This window comes from Malaclemys terrapin, chromosome 11, assembly GCF_027887155.1.
Source record: "Malaclemys terrapin pileata isolate rMalTer1 chromosome 11, rMalTer1.hap1, whole genome shotgun sequence".
NCBI classification, from domain to species: domain Eukaryota; kingdom Metazoa; phylum Chordata; order Testudines; family Emydidae; genus Malaclemys; species Malaclemys terrapin.
This window is the reverse complement of record NC_071515.1, coordinates 8006460-8027216: the sequence shown is the minus strand read 5'-3', so window position 1 is coordinate 8027216 and position 20757 is coordinate 8006460. Positions and strand designations below refer to the sequence as shown.

Genomic DNA, 20757 nt, shown 5'->3' with positions numbered 1-20757 from the left:
AAAAAGCAGTCCTTGACAACATAACTTTAGAAGAGTGTAGGTTTGTCACAGTAAATAGAATTCAGTGACACATGAATAAGTCACGGTACCTGGTGACAAGTTATAAAGAATTCCTACACGAAATAAGGAAATTTCATACCCACCTTAACATTATCAGATTTCATCTCAAAATCTGTGTAAAGCCCATTCATAAAACCAGTCACTCTAATTACCTTCAAAGCAAAGGAAACGCAGTAAATTACTAAAAAATACTTGAAAGCTTTTGAAAAAACCTCTCATGAGCTTCCTGCAATCATTTGGAGAGATACTATTTCATGCTGAATTATTTTGGGGGCAGTTTTAAAGATCTTCTGTATTGCAATGATCACTTCTGTAATGTGTTTCAATAAGCCATTTAAAATCTTGTCAATTATTACATCTGAGCAGTACTGAAGATTCGTGCATCCCCCTTTTTGTTTTTAAATAGGAAATGAAGGTTCATGCACCCACAAGGCTCTATGCTTTAACTACAGTCTTGATTTATTCTGTTGATGCCTAACTTGTTGGTGGTTGATTTCTTTATAGACATGCACAGACTATGAGTTCAGAGAATTTCAAATTTTCTAGTAAGTAATCCATTTTTCTTTCAAGGAAGGTAAACAAGCATAAGCTCTGTGAACATCTTCCAGTTTGTAGGAGTGCTTACCTCCTTCTATTAAATTTGTCAGAAAATAATATAGTAGACGTTCATTAGTAGCAACACGTCGGTGCCTTTTGCTATGTTGCTCCTAAGCAGCTGTTGCTGTTGCCGAGAGTGCAGACAATTCACAGTAGGGAAATGTTCCCAGGAGAAAGTTGCTCATAAGTAAGGCTACGTTTTAGTCACACGTATTTTTAGTAAAAGTCATGGACAGGTCACAGGCAGTAAACAAAAATTCACGGCCAGTAATCTGTCCGTGACTTCTACTATACATCCCTGACCAAATCGGGTGGGGAGGCGGCTCAGGGGCGCCGGGGTGCTCGGAGCAGGGGAGGGGAGCCGAGGGGGCACCGTGGATGCTGGGTGGGGTGCAGCACATGGCCTGAGACCCCCTCTGGTGCTGGGGTTGGTGGGGCTGGCAGGCTCCCTATCCAGCTCCTCACAGCTCCCCAGAAACGGTGACATATCCCTCCCTCAGCTCCTAGCTCCACGTGCCGAACCCCATCCCACACGCACGCACCCAAACTTCTGCTGCTGCTGGGAAGGGGATAGGGAGGGGCAAGGGGGCCCGAGACTGCCCCAGCAGCAGCCGGTGTGGCTGGCCCAGGGGCTGCCCAAGCCCCTCAGGTAGCCCCTGGGCCAGCCACACGGGCCACTTAGGGTGACCAGACGTCCCGATTTTATAGGGACAGTCCTGATTTTTGGGTCTTTTTCTTATATAGGATCCTATTACCCCCCACCCCCCGTCCCGATTTTTCACACTTGCTGTCTGGTCACCCTAGGGCCACTGCAGAAGCCACCTAATCCGTGACTTCCATGACAAACCCGCAGCCTTACTCATAAGCAGGGGTACTTGTGGCACCTTAGAGACTAACAAATTTATTAGAGCATAAGCTTTCGTGGACTACAGCCCACTTCTTCGGATGCATATAGAATGGAACATATAATGAGGAGATATATATACACACATACAGAGAGCATAAACAGGTGGGAGTTGTCTTACCAACTCTGAGAGGCCAATTAATTAAGAGAAAAAAAAAAAAAAAAAAACTTTTGAAGTGATAATCAAGCTAGCCGAGTACAGACAGTGTGATAAGAAGTGTAAGAGTACTTACAAGGGGAGATAGTCAACGTTTGTAATGGCTCAGCCATTCCCAGTCCTTATTCAAACCGGAGTTGATTGTGTCTAGTTTGCATATCAATTCTAGCTCTGTAGTCTCTCTTTGGAGTCTGTTTTTGAAGTTTTTCTGTTGTAATATAGCCACCCGCAGGTCTGTCACTGAATGACCAGACAGGTTAAAGTGTTCTCCCACTGGTTTTTGAGTATTTTGATTCCTGATGTCAGATTTGTGTCCATTAATTCTTTTGCGTAGAGACTGTCCGGTTTGGCCAATGTACATGGCAGAGGGGCATTGCTGGCACATGATGGCATAGATCACATTGGTAGATGTGCAGGTGAACGAGCCCCTGATGGTATGGCTGATGTGATTAGGTCCTATGATGATGTCACTTGAATAGATATGTGGACAGAGTTGGCATCGGGGTTTGTTACAAGGATAGGTTCCTGGGTTAGTGGTTTTGTTCAGTGATGTGTGGTTGCTGGTGAGTATTTGCTTTAGGTTGGGGGGTTGTCTGTAAGCGAGGACAGGTCTGTCTCCCAAGATCTGTGAGAGTAAAGGATCATCTTTCAGGATAGGTTGTAGATCTCTGATGATGCGCTGGAGAGGTTTTAGTTGGGGGCTGAAGGTGACAGCTAGTGGTGTTCTGTTATTTTCTTTGTTGGGCCTGTCTTGTAGGAGGTGACTTCTGGGTACTCGTCTGGCTCTGTCAATCTGTTTTTTCACTTCAGCAGGTGGGTATTGTAGTTTTAAGAATGCTTGATAGAGATCTTGTAGGTGCTTGTCTCTATCCGAGGGATTGGAGCAAATGCGGTTATATCTTAGAGCTTGGCTGTAGACAATGGATCGTGTGGTGTGTCCTGGATGGAAGCTGGAGGCATGTAGGTAAGTGTAGCGGTCAGTAGGTTTCCGGTATAGGGTGGTATTGATGTGACCATCGCTTATTAGCACAGTAGTGTCCAGGAAATGGACCGCTTGTGTGGACTGATCTAGGCTGAGGTTGATGGTGGGATGGAAATACTCACACTTCTTATCACACTGTCTGTACTCGGCTAGCTTGATTATCACTTCAAAAGTTTTTTTTTTTTTTTTTTTTTTTTTTTTCTTTCTCTTAATTAATTGGCCTCTCAGAGTTGGTAAGACAACTCCCACCTGTTTATGCTCTCTGTATGTGTGTATATATATCTCCTCATTATATGTTCCATTCTATATGCATCCGAAGAAGTGGGCTGTAGTCCACGAAAGCTTATGCTCTAATAAATTTGTTAGTCTCTAAGGTGCCACAAGTACTCCTGTTCTTCTTTTTGCGGATACAGACTAACACGGCTGTTACTCTGAAACTTGTCATAAGCAGGGGTTGCTCTTACAAGGTTTGCTGCAAACAAGCATCTCCTGTAGTACTAAAGATCAACTGGGATTCTAAAGACCAAAAATACTTTCTACTTTGGCATCATCTTTCATCCACAGCTGTTAATAAGTTTGATGAAGATGGGCAAAAACTCTTGCCCCCACACATGAGAAAAGGAAGGCAAAAACATGGCATAGATACTTACTGCAGGGACGGAAGGGGTTTCTCCTTGCTGTAACAACTCCCCCCTCCCCCCCCCAAGCAGGTAGATAGCTACAATTCTTCTGTCAACCTAGTTGAGTCCACAGCAGGGGTTAGGTCGCCCTAACTACACTGCACAGGGTGTGAAATCGTTCGCAGCCCTGAGCGATGTAACCGGGTTGCCTTAAGTTTAGGTGTCTTAGACCAGGCCTAGGTGACTGGCCAATGGCCACACTGCAGGCCAGTGGAAGTACCGGAACTAACCCCGGAGCCGCCCTTGCTCTAGCCACCAGGTAAGGAGGCCTCCCCTCAGTTATAGGGCTCACCACTCTCCCCAGGCCGACGCTGCCCCCCAGGGGGCCGGGCTCTAGTTACACGCCCCATGCTCGGCCTCAGCAGCCTGGAGCCAGACTCAAGGCAGCAGCTTGCAGAACTGTGCCGGGGAGGGGGCAGCTCCGATCCGCCCCTATTCCCAGCGCCTGCCCCCGGCTTTGGGCCAGGAGGCTTCCCAGGCCCTCCCACCATGCCCGGGCGCCCGCGGCCCTGCGCCGGGGCTGAGGGTGCAGGTAGGGGAGACGGGGTCGGGGCAGCGCACACTCGGGGGCTCACGGGGATCTCCGCGCCGCGGCGCCTAGCAACGGGGTGACGCGGAGCCCAGTGCCGCCGCCGCCTCCCGGGGGCTGAGCCCGGAACCGCCCCCCCGCGCCTCACCTCGCCGATCACGTCGTGCAGGTAGCGGAAGGGGGGCTTGCTGAGTAGCCGGTCAGTGAGGGGCGGTTTACGGATCACCCGCCCCAGCGACTCCTGCGTGCGCCGCACCACGGCCCCGTTCATGGCCCCTCAGCACCGGCCGGGCCGGCTCGGGCTCCGACCCCTCCCGGTATGCCGCGCGTCGCCCTCGACTGCGCAGGCGCAGCTGCCGAGACAGCTGTTACTACCCACATCGCGGTCCTAGCAACAGGCCGGAACAGCCCTGTGTGGGACCCGCCCCCAGCGAATTCCCCCGCTCTTACAGCGGGCCCGCCCCTCCGTTCCGGGGGCGAGCAGGGCCCGATCCGGGCTCCAAGGGGGGGCAGAGAGGCACTAATAGGGCAGGATGGTGCCAGTAGGGGTGCGGGATACAAATGGGGAGATGTGAAACTAGGGTTACCAATCAGGGCCGGCTCTAGGTTTTTTGCTGCCCCAAGCAAAACATTTTTTGGCTGCCCCCCGCCAGGCCTGTGCTCTCTGTCTCCCCACACACCAACTGCACCCTCCTGCCGCCCCAGCCCTGGGTCACGGGTAACTCACTCCCAGGGCAGGTCATTCAGCAGGAATTTTGGATGTGCACAGAACACAGACAGGATTGGCTCCCATATGGTTACAGAACTGCAGTAAAGTGGAACAATTTTCAGCTTGTGTGATTGAAGGATATCTGGATGCATATTATAAGACTGTCCTACACAAATGAGGAAAAGTTGAGGTGCCTTTATTATTCTTTTGATCCATTATTTGATTCTATGGGGAATTTGCCAATGCAATATCACTGTCTTCCTTTTAAACAAATAAAACCAAAACTAAAAAAAAAAAAAAACAGCAATGGCTGTTGAAAATAGCAATTCCAGTTCTAATAACCACTGGGAAGCATTTCTTGCTCAATTTATTCTACTTTTTCTACAGCAAGTTACAGTGGATCAGTATATTTGATTTGGGAGAAATTAAGTAACAGCTGCCCAATTTGAGCTTGAGCACTCCTGAATTTTGGGGTGTTCAAATCTGGAAGGCAGGTGCTAGATTCCCTTTCTGAATATTAGCTAAATCTGGAAAGGAAAAGTCAATTTCTGCTTCCATGGCTCAGAAGTGTAAATCCTCCTACGTGCCTGGTACTGTATCTAAAGCTGCCCAGGTCCAGAGCCTCCCCTCCCTTACATTTCATTTTAAATTCTAGTGGGATCCACGTACCTTCCTTGCTAAACTTCAGATAGAGAGGTGCACTGTCCATTTAGTCCACCCAATTCTTTCTTTGGGGGAGAGCCCAGGGCTGGGGCAGCAAGAGGTGTGGGGGGCAGGGAAGAGCCCAGGGCTGGGGCGGCAGGAGGTGCAGGTGGGGGCCAGAGCTGGGATGGCAGGGGGTGCAGGTGTGGGGGGGGGGAGAAGAGCCCAGGACTGGGGCAGCAGGGGGGTGCAGTGAGGGCCAGAGCTGGGGCGGCAGGGGATGCAGGTGTGGGGGGGGGAGAAGAGCCCAGGGCTGGCATGGCAGGAGATGCGGGTGGGGAGAGAACACAGGGCTGGGGCAGCAGGGGGGTGTAGGTGGGGGCCAGGGCTGGGGCAGCAGGGGGGTGCAGGTGGGAGCCAGAGCTGGGGCAGCAGGAGATGCAGGTGGGGGGAGAGCACAGGGCTGGGGCAGCAGGGGGATGCAGGTGGGGGCCAGAGCTGGGGCAGCAGGGGGTGTGGGCAGGGGAGAATCCAGGGCTGTGGCAACACTGGAGTGCGGGACAGCAAAAAACCTAGAGCTGGCTCTGTCCCTACCATTCACAGCAAGCTGCAGCATGAGGTTTCAGTTCCACACTCCTTCCCCTTCCCTTTCCTGTTAATTGTGGCCGAGGGAATGCTGGGAAATGTAGTTCTTTCTCTGCTCCAGGGCTGGCTCTATAGGCAGGGAGCTAACCAGGGAACTACAGCTCCCAGGGCTTCCTGTTGGCTCTCACCTCCCATGCTGGATTCTTGCGCCCATGCAAATTTGCCGCCCCAAGCAACTGCTTGCTTTGCTAGGGTTACCATTCGTCCGGATTTACCCGGACATGTCCTCCTTTTCGCGCTAAAAATAGCGTCCGGGGGGAATTTGTAAAGCATTCACAATGTCCGGGATTTCCCCCTCCCCCGGCAGAGCAGAGCGAGCGGCTGGGAGGGCTGCAGAAAAATCCCGGGCTGGATTCCTGAGCAGCTGTAGAGGAGCCGGAGCCGCCCTGCATTCTGAGTTGGCCTCTCCTGCAACCCGGTCCGGCAGCACTGTGCAGGGCCAGGGACCGGGTTTTGTTGTGCAGGGCCAGGGACCGGGTTTTGTTGTGCTGGGAAGCGCAGCCACGTGTCCGGCTCGGCTCGCACAGAGCCCAACACCCTGTTCTGAGCAGCAGGGTAAGGGGGACCGGGGGCAGGAAGGTTCTGGAGGGGGCAGTCAAGAAATGGGGGGGGGGCTTTTGGGGGGGGGTGGAGAAAGTTTTGGGCAGTCAGGGTACAGGTAGGGGGTAGGGTCCTGGGGGGCCGTTGGGGGGGGTCTTAGGAGGGGGCAGTTAGGGGACAAGGAACAGGGAGGCTTAGGGGTGGGGTTCTGGAGGGCAGTTAGGAGCAGGGGTCCCAGGAAGGGGCAGTCAGGGGACAAGGAGCAGGGGGGTGGGGAGCTGGGAGTTCTGGGGGGGGGCTGTCAGGGGGCAGGAGTGGGGAGAGGGATCGGAGCAGTCAGGGGACAGGGAGCAGAGAGGTTTAGATGGGTTGGGAGTTCTGGGGGGGACTGTCAGGGGGCAGGAGTGCGGAGAGGGATCGGAGCAGTCAGGGGACAGGGAGCAGAGGGGTTTAGATGGGTTGGGAGTTCGGGGGGGGGCTGTCAGGGGGTGGGGAGTGGTTGGATGGGGCGTGGGAGTCCCAGGGGTCTGTCTGGGGGTGGGGGTGTGGATAAGGGTTGGGGCAGTCAGGGGACAAGAGGCAGGGAGGCTTAGATAGGGAGTGGAGTCCTGGGGGGCAGTTAGGGGCAGGGGTCCCAGGAGGGGGCAGTCAGGGGACAAGGAACGGGGGGAGGGTTGGGGGTTCTGGGGGGGCGGGGCTAGGGCGGGGCTCCTCCCGTCCTCTTTTTTGCTTGCTGAAATATGGTAACCCTAGCTTTGCTGTTGCCAATATTCTAATTGCACAAAACCAAACATCTTAGCCCCACCCCTTCCTGAGGCCCCGCCCCTGCTCACTACATTCCCCCTCCCTCAGTGGCTCATTCTCCCCCACCCTCACTCACTTTCCCTGGGCTGGGGCAGGGGTTTGGGGTGCAGGAAGGGGGTGAGGGTGCTAACTGGCAATGGGGTGGGGTAGAAATGAGGGGTTCAGGATGCTGAAGGGGGTTCCAGGCTGGGGCAGGAGGTTGGGGTGTGGAAGGGGGTGAGGGTTCCAGCTGGGGTTGCAGGTTCTGGGGTGGGGCTGGGGATGAGGGGTTTGGGGTGCAGAGGGGGTGAGGGTTCTGGCTGGGGGTGCAGACTCTGGAGTGGGACTGGGGATGAGGGTTTGGGGTGCAGGAGGGGGCTCCAGGCTGGGGGGGTGGGGCCAAGGAATTCAGAGTGCAAGACTGGGGTGTGGGTTGAGGCAGGGGGTTGGGGTACAAGACTGGGTGAGGGCTCTGGAGTGGGGCCAGGGATGAGGGGTTCAGGATGTGGGAGGGGCCTCTGGGCTTGGGCAGGGGTACAGGCTCTGGGCTAGCGGTGTAGGCTCTGGGATGGTGCTGGGGATGAGGGGCTTGGGGTGCAGGAGGGGCTCTGGGTTTGTGGGGGCTCAGGGCTGGGGGTTGGGGCATGGACTTACCTTGGGCAGCTGCCAGCCAGCGGCGGGCTACGGCAGGCTGCCTGCCTGTCCTGGCACCATGCTGTATGCGTCTAGAAACAGCCAGCAGGTCCAGGTCCTAGGTGGGGAGGGCTAGAGAGCTCCACGCGCCACTCTCGCCCGCAGGCACTGCTTCCTGCCTCAGCTCCTGTTGGCTGGTTCCTGGCCAATGGGAGTGCGGAGCCGGTGCTCGGGGCGGGGGCAGCACATGGAGCCCCATGCCCCCGCCTCCCCCCCGGCTTGGAACCGGACCTGTTGGCCGCAGTGCCAGGACAGGTAGGGACTAGCCTGCCTTAGCACCACAGCACCGCCAACTGGACTTTTAACAGCCTGGATGGCAGTGCTGACCAGAGCAGCCAGGGTCCCTTTTCAACCAGGTGTTCCGGTCAAAAACTGGACACCTGGTCACCCTATGTGAAACCACAGTACAGTTTTCCTCACCCATAAGCCCCTAAAACCAGCAGAGCAAAACCCTCCCACCTTTGATCTCACCACAATGGTACAAACACTAAGGTTCCTGTGGGCCCAGCCCCTGCCTGCTGTGCCACCCCTATACAAGGGACTCCCCCAAGCCCTCTCTCCCTGAGGACCCAAGCTGGTCTGGCTCCCATTCCAGCAGGCCTCTCAGTGGTTTCCTGCAGTTCCCACTAGGCTGGTGACTTAATGAGAGGCTGGGAGCTCTGTGGTCTGTGTGGATCCTGCATGACAGAGACTGGTAAAGCCTTGGGATTTCCCATTCTGGGAAAGTCTGATCCCAGCACATATGGCTTCCCAGAGACTGACCCCAAACCCTGGCTCCGACCCCCAGAGATGGCAAAGAGACACAAAGCCCAGCAACTTCTGTTGCAGGAAGATCTAGACTCTTCAAAAGTCTTTGGAGCAATCCCTGAGCCCATTTGCACTCTCCCCATAGGAGCCAGAACAAAGCCCTAAGGGGAAAGAAAAGAGGAACCAAAATCCCAGCACTGTCATGAAGTCAGGTGTGAACATCCCACCATGCACCACACCATTCCCTCTGGCTGTGCAGGGGTTACACCTGCCCCGTTGCTACTCTCATCACAGCCCTTCCAACTCTACAATTCCCCCCTGCCAGTTCAAGGCATGCCCCACTGCAGCTGTCGCATGTGTGTCCTAAAGAAGACCTGGTCCTTTTTACTCACACTGCCACTAATGTTTGGAATTAAAATTTTGATATGCCTATGAAAAATCAGGTTTCTTGTGGTGCATTATGACTGCATACACCTTTATCAGCCCAACCTCCCAGCTCAGCTGCTCTGCTAAAGAACACCCTTGAGCAGCAATAAAGTAGGAATTGTTACAGGTTCACTAATCCCTCTCAACTTTCCTTTCCAAAACTACAGTATTCCCTCAGACATACTCAAATTCAAGTGCTGCGGGGTAATGGAGAGGCTGAGTAAGAATGTGACTGAACAGGATTCTCAGAATCTGCTTCAGGAGCAAAAATAGGAGGTGGGAGGATGACAAATTCACATTAGTTCAGGCAAGGGAAGGTGCCAAGCAGCAGGAGAGTTTGCTGCTGAGCTCATGAAAGCAGGTACTTCAGCACAAAGAGCTTGGAGGGAAGTAGTTTGTCTCTTTTTTCTCAGTTTGAAACAATCTGAAACTGATGAGATTCCCAGACCAACTCTGCCTCAGAGGACCTCAGGCGCCTGGGAAGAGTAGGAGGTGCTGACAGTTTCCTACATCCAAGGACTTTGGAAGGAGTCTCACAGGAATCCAGAAGAGTGGGAAGAAGAAACTGGGGAGGAGGAACTGTGTTTATTTTGGAACTGTCTGGTTTATTTGGACTTCTGCCACTGGCTCTCCATGGAGAGTTTGCAATGCCTGAGAAGGACTGGGAGGGAGAGTCTTCAGGGGTTCTGTTAAATGTGAACTTTAGTGTTTATTTGGATGGGAGGTGGTACCCTGAGAAAGGGTGGGTTGGTTTAGCTGGAGAGTCAGAGGCTAACAAGCCACAAAAACAATGTAAATCCCTTTGGACCCAAAGAGAAGCACTTGGAATTGAAGGCCGTGTCCTGGAGCAATGATGCAGAGAAGACTTGAGGCTTGGACTTGGTCTCTATTTCCTTTTTGGGGCCTATGGCTAGAAGTGCCGCTGGTTGGGAGCTCCATTCAATCCCACCATATTAAGGTGGGAACATGTGATGTGGTGTCAGAGGTGGGATCTGTGAAAAGGGGAGAAATATGAAGGCTAGAGAGCTCTTATTGGTGGGGTAGAGAGCTGAGTGAAGTATTTCCATTCAATTTCTGGGAGCACCCAATGGAGAAAAGAGACATTTTCTGGATGTGGAAACAGAACACAACAATTGGGGGAGGGGTAAATAATGAAGAGGACAGGTCACTGATCCAGAGTAATCTGGATTGTTTGCTAAGCTGGGCACAAGCAGACACATGCATTTTAATATGGCTAAACAGATATGTCTAGGAACAAAGAATGTAGGCCAGAAGGGCGGGGGCCTCTATCCTGGGAAGTAGTGACTCTGGAAAAGATGTGGGGGTCATGGTGGATAATCAGCTGAGGATGAGCTGCCGGTGCAACACTGTTCCCCAAACACTAACAGTGGAGCATTCTGTTTACAGCATATATTGAAAACCCGAAAACAAGCAGCTTACAGCTGTGCACAATACACTGTAGGGTTTCAGAAAACCCTACAATGTGGAATTTTTAAAAAGCTTACATTAAAAATCATTTGCCTTTGAAAGAACCACACAATGCAAGTCAAAATCAAGAGAAGTAACCAGAAAACTTAGAACTAGGAAAGAATTGCCATGTCCTAGGGAACAGACTTTCTTGGAACATTATTTTGAACTTTCCACCCCTTATATTCAATGTTTTAAAAATAATTATTAGTCCTCAAGGGCCAAAATCTTCCCATAGAACATGGATGCACACAACTATTTTAAAGAAGCCTTACTGAGGGTGCAGGAACAGATCATCCCGATGTGCAGAAAGAATAGCAAATATGGCAGGTGACCAGCTTGGCTTAACAGAGAAATTTTCAGTGAGCTTAAACACAAAAAGGAATCTTAAAAGAAGTGGAAACTTGGACAGATGACTAGGGAGGAGTATAAAAATATTGCTCGAGCATGCAGAGGTGTAATCAGGAAGGCCAAAGCACAATTGGAGTTGCAGCTAGCAAGGGACGTGAAAGGTAACAAGTAGGGTTTCTACTGGTATGTTAACAGCAAGAAGGTGGTAAGGGAAAGTCTGGGACCCTTACTGAATGGGGGAGGCAACCTAGTGACAGATGATGTGGAAAAAGCTGAAGTACTCAATGCTTTTTTTGCCTCGGTCTTCACAGACAAGGTCAGCTCCCAGCCTGCTACACTAGGCAGCACAGTGTGGGGAGGAGGTGAGCAGCCCTCAGTGGTGAAAGAACAGGTTAGGGACTATTTAGAAAAGCTGGACGAGCACAAGTCCATGGGGCTGGATGCAATGCATCCAAGGGTGCTGAGGGAGTTGGATGAGGTGATTGCAGAGCCATTGGCCATTATCTTTGAAAACTCATGGCAATCGGGGGAGATCCCAGACAATTGGAAAAAGGCAAATATAGTGCCCATCTTTTAAAAAGGGAAGAAGGAGAATCTGGGGAACTACAGCCTCGCCTCAATCCCTGGAAAAATCATGTAGCAGGTCCTCAAGGAATCCATTTTGAAGCACTTGGAGGAGAGGAAGGTGATCAGGACCAGTCAACATGGATTCACCAAGGGCAAGTCATGCCTGACCAACCTGATTGCCTTCTATGATGAGATAACTGGCTCTGCGGAAATGGGGAAAGCAGTGGACATGATATACCTTGACTTTAGCAAAGCTTTTGTACGGTCTCCCACAGAATTCTTGCCAGCAAATTAAAGAAGTATGGGCTGGATGAATGGACTATAAGGTGGATAGAAAGCTGGCTAGATCGTCAGGCTCAACGGGTAGTGATCAACGGCTCAATGTCTAGTTGGCAGCCAGTATCAAGCGGAGTGCCCCAGGGGTCAATCCTGGAGCCGGTTTTGTTCAACATCTTCATTAATGATCTGGATGATGGGATGGATTGCACCCTCAGCAAGTTCGCAGATGACACTAAGATGGGGGGAGAGGTAGATATGCTGGAGGGTAGGTATATGGTTCAGAGTGACCTAGACAAATTGGAGGATTGGGCCAAAAGAAATCAGATGAGGTTCAACAAGGACAAGTGCAGAGTCCTGCACTTAGGATGGAAGAATCTCGTGCACTGCTACAGGCTGGGGGCCGACTGGCTAACCGGCAGAAAAGGGATTACTATGGACAAGAAGCCGGATATGAGTCAACAGTGTGCCGTTGTTGCCAAGAAGGCCAGCGGCATATTGGGCTGCATTAGTAGGAGCATTGCCAGCAGATCGAGGGAAGTGATTATTCACCTCTGCTCAGCACTGACGAGGCCACAGCTGGACTACTGTGTCCAGTTTTGGGGCCCACACTACAGAAAGGACGTGGACAAATTGGAGAGAGTCCAGCAGAGGGCAACGAAACTGATTGGGGGCTGGGGCACATGAGGAGAAGCTGAGGGAACTGGGCTTATGTAGTCTGCAGAAGAGAAGAGTGAGGGGGGATTTGATAGCAGCCTTCAACTACCTGAAGGGGGGTTCCAAAGAGGATAGAACTAGGCTGTTCTCAGTGGTGGCAGATGACAGAACAAGGAGCAATGGTCTCAAGTTGCAGTGCGGGAGGTCTAGGTTGGATATTAGGAAACACTATTTCACTAGGAGGGTGGTGAAGCACTGGAATGGGTTATCTAGGGAGGCAGTGGAATCTCCTTCCTTAGAGGTTTTTAAGGCCCAGCTTGACAAAGCCTTGGCTAGGATGATTTAGTTGGAGTTGGTCCTGCTTTGAGCAGGGGTTGGACTAGATGACGTCCTGAGGTCCCTTCCAACCCTGATATTCTATGATTCTATGAACTGCTACTCAGTGTGGAACTTGGACTTTAGTCAGTTATTTTAAACAACATATATTTTGGCTCTGCACATACACAATGTATTTGTTTAGCAGATCCTGCCCGAGGCTTTGCTTTATCAAACTTTCAGTCGTTGAGAGGCCAGACCCTAAATGCTTATTTTCATTTAAGCTTTTAATTTCAAAGACAGTTTAAGGTTTCCAGGGAGAAAACGCTCTATATTTCCAGTCTTCTCTACCGGTTAATTAAGGCTGCTTTCTCTCCATTGCCCCTAGTCTTGAAAGCCTGAGCCACAGTGTCCACACTACTATTGTTAGTGTGCTAGCTCGAGCCCCGCTAGCTTGAATCTGTGTACCTGGATTTGGCGGCTCGCACCCAGCTGCAGTGTAGAAATAGCCATAAATACCAGTGGCTGTTCTGCTCCAATTTGAGCACTTCAAATGAAGTGCTCAGCAACCTGGATGAAAACAATAAGCTATCAAGGGCCAAGCACATTTGAAAATCTGGCCCATATGGATTAGGATAAAACACATTGCAGCAAGTCAGCTAGAAAGAAGAAGTGATTTAGTTGTAAGCATTTCAGTGAATGGATGCTACAAGCAGTTGTAAGCATTTCAGTGAATGGATGCTACAAGCAGTTGTAAGTACAGTTTAAAACTAGCTTTTGTATTTAAAGAAGGGACCAGATTCAATGGACCTGCATACACCAGCTGAGGATCTGGCCCACAATGCTTAATTAGCATCATCAGAAGTGACCTTCCATATCTATCATGAGACCTACATGGAAATTAGAGATTTATCCACACTGCTTTGATGCTATTTTTTTTATTTTCTGGCTCTGGCAGTTCCTGTAGGATTTCAGCTCCACAATGGCTCCATTTCTCAGCTGCTGCACCCAGCAATGATCTGGCTAGTGAAACGTGTCCCAGAACCACAACTGCTTCTTTGTCTTATTCCACTTATAGGCAAAGCTGATTTTTCCCTCCTCTTCTCCCCCAAGCGTGATAAAAAAAAAGCTATTGCCTCTGTTTTGCTCTAGGTGGAAAACAAGAAAGAGATTGAGGTGTCTGTATGGGTTGTTTTTCAGATATGAAAGCTCCTAATTAGTCACCCCGCAAACACACCTTAAAATACTATGGTAGCAAATACACTGTGTTCAGAGATAATGCTTAGAAGTGTACGGCTTTCTGGTTTCCAGGATAAACACTTCCTGTTCCTTTTGATCACTTACATTCAATTTCTGAACCAAACATTTTAAAGCATTTTATTTCTGTTTTATGTTTATCTGCTCAAGCTATTGATTAGAGGGACTGGTCTGATCCCTAGTACAAATCTGGCTGGCTTATCTGTGTTTGGTTGCTTTGAATAAGACCCAAACTATGATAACCAGCCTTCATATTGTAACACGTATACACCATTGAATGTTAATAGAAAATCTTGTTTGTTTTATTCTATTGAATCAAATAAAATGGACTTTGTAACTAATGGGTATAGATGAAACAAACCAGCTTGCACAATCAGGAGAAGCGGTTCCCATTGTGTCTAGTGAAGGAACAAGTTACAACAAGCCTCCAGCTACTGCCATTCTCTGAATCTGCTCTCTTTCCATTGAGAGACAAGGTGGGCAAGGTAATATCTTTTATTGGACCAACTTCTCCTGGTGGAAGAGACAAGCTTTCGAGTTTACACAGAGCTCTTCATCAGTTCTGGGAAATGTACTGAGAGTGTCACAGCTAAATACAAGGTGGAAAAGATTGTTAAACATGAGCTAACACATGTTGCAAGAGACCATTCAATCTGACGTAGGCAGTTAATGCCTCTGCAGTCACAGGACTAAGGAGGGTTAGTGGGTTACAGATTGTTGTAATGAACCATAAATCCGGTGTTTTTACTGAGTTGATTATTTTTAGTGTCCAGCCAAGTTATAAATTCAAGTTCCTTGGCTCATCTTTTGAAGGCATTATGCAGGTTTCCTTTGAGGAATGAGGATTAAAAAGTCAGATATGGAGTGATCGTTTTGTGAAAAGCGTTCACCCACGGGTAATAAGGTGTTTTTGTCTTTCATCATTTTTCTGTGTGAGTTCATTCGAGAGCATAGTGACTGTCTGGTTTCACCCACATAATTGTTATTGGGGCATTTAGTGCACTGGATGAGGTACACCGCATGCTTTTTGAAACCCTGAATGGTCTCTTGCAACATGTGTTAACTCTTTATGCTTTACAATCTGTTCCACCTTGTATTTAGCTGTGACACTCTGAATACTCATAGACTCATAGACATTAAGGTCAGAAGGGACCATTATGATCATCTGGTCTGACCCCCTGCATGCTGCAGGCCGCAAGACCCTTCCCTGGACTCTACCGTTGAAGTCCCCAATCCTGTGTTTTAGTGACTTCAATCGGCTGAGACCCTCCTGCTAGTGATCCCTGACCCATGCTGCGGAGGAAGGCGAAAAACCTCCAGAGGCTCAGCCAATCTACCCTGGAGGAAAATTCCTTCCCGACCCCAAATATGGCGATCAGTAATACCCCGAGCATATAGGCAAGAGTCTCTAGCCTGATCCTTGTTGGCCATTATGCTGTTCATGTACCATTGCTTGGTTTTCCTTGGCTACTATGTTTTATCATTAAACCATTCCCTCCATAAACTTATCCAACTTAATCTTAAAACCAGACAGGTCCGTTGCCCCCACCGTTTCCCTCGGAAGGCCGTTCCAATATTTCACCCCTCTGATGGTCAGAAACCTTCGTCTAATTTCAAGCCTAAACTTCCCCCCGGCCAGTTTGTATCCATTCGTTCTCGTGTCCACATTAGTACTAAACTGGAATAATTCCTCTCCCTCCCTTGTATTAACCCCTCTGATATATTTAAAGATAGCAATCATATCCCCCCTCAGCCTTCGCTTTGTCAGACTAAACAACCCAAGCTCCTCTAATCTCTTTTCATACGACAGGTTTTCCATTCCTCTGATCATCTTAGTCGCCCTTCTCTGCACCCGTTCCAGTTTGAGTTCATCTTTTTTAAACATGGGAGACCAGAACTGCACACAGTACTCCAAATGAGGTCTCACCAGCGCCTTATACAACGGAAGCAGGACCTCCCTATCTCTACTACATATACCTCGCCTAATACATCCCAAGACCGCATTGGCTTTTTTCACCGCCACGTCACATTGCCGACTCATAGTCATCCTGCGGTCCACAAGGACCCCTAGGTCCTTCTCCTCTTCCGTTACTTCTAACCAATGCGTCCCCATCTTGTAACTAAAATTGTTATTATTCGTCCCCAAGTGCATCACCTTACACTTTTTACTATTAAATTTCATCCTATTTCTGATACTCCAATTCACAAGCTCATTCAAGTCTCCCTGCAGAGTATCCCTATCCTCCTCCGAGTTTGCAACTCCTCCCACCTTCGTATCATCCGCAAACTTTATCAGCCCACTCTTGCAATCGGTCCCGAGGTCAGTTATAAATAGATTAAATAAGATGGGTCCCAAAACCGAACCTTGAGGCACTCCACTAGTAACCTCCCTCCAACCCGACAATTCACCCTTTAATACGACCCGCTGCGTTCTCCCCATTAACCAATTCCCTATCCACCTCTGGATTTTCATATCGATCCCCATGTTTTTCATTTTAACCAATAGTTCCTCATGGGGTACTGTATCAAACGCTTTACTGAAATCCAGGTATATTAGGTCCACTGCATTTCCCTTATCTAATAAGTCCGTTACTTTCTCAAAGAAGGAGATCAGATTCGTTTGGCACGATCTGCCCTTCGTAAAACCATGCTGTAATTTATCGCATTTGCCATTAACTTCAAGGTCCTCAACTAGTTTCTCTTTCAGAATCTTCTCCAGCACCTTGCACACTACTGATGTTAAACTAACAGGCCTATAGTTACCCGGGTCACTTTTTTTCCCTTTCTTGAAAATAGGAACCACATTGGCTATTCTCCAGTCTAACGGGACTACCCCCGAGTTTACAGATTCATTAAATATAGTCGCTAATGGGCCTGCTATTTCCCGCGCCAATTCCTTCAATATTCTCGGATGAAGATCGTCCGGTCCACCCGACTTAGTCCCATTAAGGCGTTCTAGTTTTGTTTCTACCTCGGATGCGGTAATCCCCCATCCCGTATGCCCCTCTGTAACGGTGCTAGTATCCCTAATACCTTCATTGGCCTCATTAAACACCGATGCAAAATATTCATTGAGATATTGCGCCATGCCTAGATTATCTTTAATCTCCTCTCCGGCTATAGTCTTCAGCGGTCCCACTTCTTCTTTCTTTGCTTTCTTCCTATTTATATGGCTGTAAAACCTCTTACTATTACTTTTAATTCCCCTCGCTAAGTCTAACTCTTCCCGGCCTTTGGCCTTTCTCACTCTATCTCTACATTCTCTGACTTCACTAAGGTAAGTTTCCTTACTGATCCCTCCCCTCTTCCACTCTTTGTACGCTTTCTGTTTTTTCCTAATCGCCCCTTTCAGCCGGTCGCTCATCCAGCTCGGTCTAAGTCTCTTGCTTAGTAATCTTTTTCCCTTTTTGGGGATACAGGCCTCTGACAGCTCTTGCATCTTTAACTTAAAGTAATCCCAGGCTTCTTCTGCCTTTAGGTCCCTTAATACGTTTGCCCAATCCACTTCCCTTACCAGTCCCCTTAATTTGTTAAAATTGGCCTTTTTAAAATTATAAACCCTAGTCTTTGACTTAATTCTGGTACTCTTTCCATTTAGTTTAAAGCGAATTAGCTCATGATCACTGGAGCCCAAGTTGTCCCCCACTACCACTTCCTCAACAAGGTCCTCACTACTTACCAGAATCAAATCTAAAATGGCCTCCCCCCTCGTCGGCTCAGCTACCACTTGATAAAGGAATTGATCTGCAAGCACATCTAGGAACATCTGAGCCCTATTATTGCTACTAGCTTTTGTTCCCCAATCTATATCCGGGAAGTTAAAGTCCCCCATAATTACACAGTTTCTATTAGTATTTACCTCCCTTAATACATTAAACAATTCCTTATCCATATCCTGGGTCGATCCCGGCGGTCTATAGCACACCCCAAGCACTATCCCCGGAGAGGCTCTAGTAGTACTTTTACCCAGCTTCAGTATCGCCCAGACGGACTCCGTGTTATCTATTCCATCCACTATTATTTCTTTACAGCTTATTTCACTATTGACATACAATGCCACCCCCCCACCTTTACCTTTATCCCGGTCTTTCCTAAACAGCGCATACCCCTCCATACCTGCGTTCCAGTCGTGACCGCCATTCCACCACGTTTCAGTTATTCCTACGATATCCGGTTTCAATTCTCGGACCAAGAGCTCCAATTCCTCCATTTTATTACCTAGGCTTCTCGCATTGGTGTACAAACAGCCTAATGTATGTCGTTTAGCCTGTCTCTCATTACTAGCACTGTATGTTGCGGGCCATCTCTAGACCTGAAGAAGAGCTCTGTGTAGCTCAAAAGCATGTCTCTTTCACCAACAGAATTTGGTCCAAAAAAAGATATTCCCTAACCCCACCTTGTCTCTCCCATATCTTGGGACGAACACGGCTACAACAACACTGCAAACTCTCTCTCTTGTGGTGAAGTGGCTGAAATTGGACACAGTAATCTACCAAATACTGGGCACTTGCTCTAGTGTAATTTAATTCTTTGGATTTCCATTTTACCATTCATCTTCTGGCTCAACTCCTCCAAGATGTTTAAAAATCCAGCGGGAATTTCACCTTCATTTTTCCTAACCAAAACGTGATATCTGCACACTTCAACAACTTGCTATCTAGCTTCAACCTCACCCCAAGTCATTAATATATTTAAGATCATTGGATGTAGTGGAGTGTAAGATTAAATACACTGCAAAAATATAGGACACACCACACCTGTCAATTACTACATTTCACCCAATCAGTGATGCTGGCAAGGTAAAGAGCTGGAGGAGGTTGGGGACACCACTGCTGGGTATCTGAAAGAGAAGAGAGCAGTAGAGGGGAATGGAGGGTAGGGTCAAAAATGAGAGCGGTCAGCTGTGAAGATCATGGATGCAGGACTTTGATTCACTTCTTGTGGTAGTAACCCCTATATTTTCTGTTTGTTTTGCGTCACAAAAAAGGGTAGTAGTGATTGGACATCTAACTTAGTGAATGCCAGTGAAAATAAGGTAGGATCAGAGGCTAAAATCGGAAAAGAACAAGTTAAAATTACTTAGACAAGTTAGATGTCTTCAAGTCACCAAGGCCTGCTGAAATACTTCCTAGAATACTCAAGGAGCTGACTGAGAAGATATCTGAGCCATTAGCGATTATCTTTGAAAAGTCATGGAAGATGGGAGAGATTCCAGAGCACTGGAAAAGGGCAAATATAGTGCCCATCTACAAAAAGGGAAATAAGGACAACCTGGGGAATTACAGACCAGTCAGCTTAACTTCAATACCCAGAAAGATAATGGAGCAAATAATTAAGAAATCAGATTGTACACACTTAGAAGAAGATAATAAGGTGATAAGTAACAGTCAGCATGGATTTATAAACAAATTGTGTGAAACCAACTTAATAGCTTTCTTTGACAAGGTAACAAGCCTCGTGGATGGGGGGGAAGAGGTAGATGTGGTATATCTTGACTTTAGTGAGGCTTTCGAGTAAGTCTCACTGAACATTCTGGAGATCCAGGCTCACGCCAAGCAGCAGCATCACACACTGGACTGGGAACACCAGCAAGCAGCTATAGTAGGAAGAGGGGAGGAGGAGAGCTTAGCTGGACTCCCCCATACATCTGCAGACCCACTGCATGGCCCCAGTGGCCATTGATACTGCCCCCAGAAGTACCACCTAGGCAGGAACTCCTCCAACTCCCGGGCAGAAAGAGAGAGATGGGCAGGAACCCTGCCCCACACCATCCTATCTGGAACAATAGCCTCCTCCTACTGCTACCTAGAGCTTAGGCAGCAATCTGTGCTGAAGGCCCTGGGTTCAAACCCTACAGAAGATTCAAGCACAAAGGAGAATGTTTTGGATAAAACACACACACTTAGGAAACTACACACAGAAAAACTGTTGAAAGACCATTATTTCAGCTGCAAAGTCAAGCACTTGAAAGTTAGGAAATGCCAGCTATACAGTTGCCAGTGCAGCCTTAATTCAGTCCTTTGTGCATATGCATTGTGAAACAGTCTTTAATTACATGCTCACATGCTATTTTTTTCCTCAGTCAGTACACAGGATGGATATACAAGAGGGCCAAATTATGGTTACACAGGCAACTGTAAATCTGACATTTCCTCACTTTTGAGTGCTTGACTTTGCAACCTCAATCATTTTCTTTTAATGTAGTATTTCGGGTGTAAGTTTAGCCACTCCTCGTTTATGATGTTACAGGACCCCCGGTTTGTATTGTAACACTAATCTTCATGCTACCACCTAGATTATCCCATTCATTTACTGCTTTTTCCCTGGATCAGCTCTTTTATTATACTGCTGTTTTCTATGGCTTCAACATGGTTCAGTTCACAAGAGGATTTTGCCCTTTACATTGTGGTAGCTTATTTTCCTTAATAATTAATCTCTTCTAAAGCACCTTAAACTAAAGCCTTTTGTAAACGCAAGTACATTGTGGGCATGGACAGCTGGTCTAATGGGTTACACTGGATGTTAAGAGAGAGGCCAGATGCTTTCCATGCACTAGCCTTACAATCTACAGTAGTTGTGAGAGTTTACTGACACAGCCAACCAGGCTGATGCAGGGAGTTAGCCATTCTACCATAATTCAGTCCTGTGTAGCTGAAGCTACAGTAATATGCGAAAATGAAAAAAGAATTGATTACATTATAAGGCACCTTTGAGATGCTGCAGAATGCTAACAAACAATATCCATTGAAAAAGTTCTTCAAATGGTTTTGAAC

The 20757-nt window shown here is 48.5% G+C and overlaps 2 protein-coding genes across 6 annotated transcripts in view; one reads left to right on the top strand and one right to left on the bottom strand.

The window, feature by feature from the left end:
* The window catches only part of TRAF3IP1 (TRAF3 interacting protein 1), a 119904-nt gene extending 115666 nt beyond the window's left edge, over positions 1–4238 (bottom strand). For all 4 annotated transcript variants that reach the window (XM_054044076.1, XM_054044073.1, XM_054044075.1 and 1 more), the window contains exons 1-2: positions 4058–4238; positions 144–212 (exon numbers count right to left, since the gene is read on the bottom strand). In XM_054044076.1, coding sequence (XP_053900051.1) covers positions 144–212; positions 4058–4180 — 192 coding nt within the window. In that variant the 5' untranslated portion in view covers positions 4181–4238. The remainder of the gene's footprint in view (positions 1–143; positions 213–4057) is intronic.
* LOC128845399 (anterior gradient protein 3-like) overlaps positions 4045–20757 on the top strand; it is a 31373-nt gene continuing 14660 nt past the window's right edge. The window contains exon 1 of one of the 2 annotated variants that reach the window (XM_054044078.1): positions 4045–4078. The gene's annotated coding sequence lies outside the window, so the exon portion shown is untranslated. The remainder of the gene's footprint in view (positions 4079–20757) is intronic. The other variant, XM_054044077.1, reaches the window with a different exon arrangement.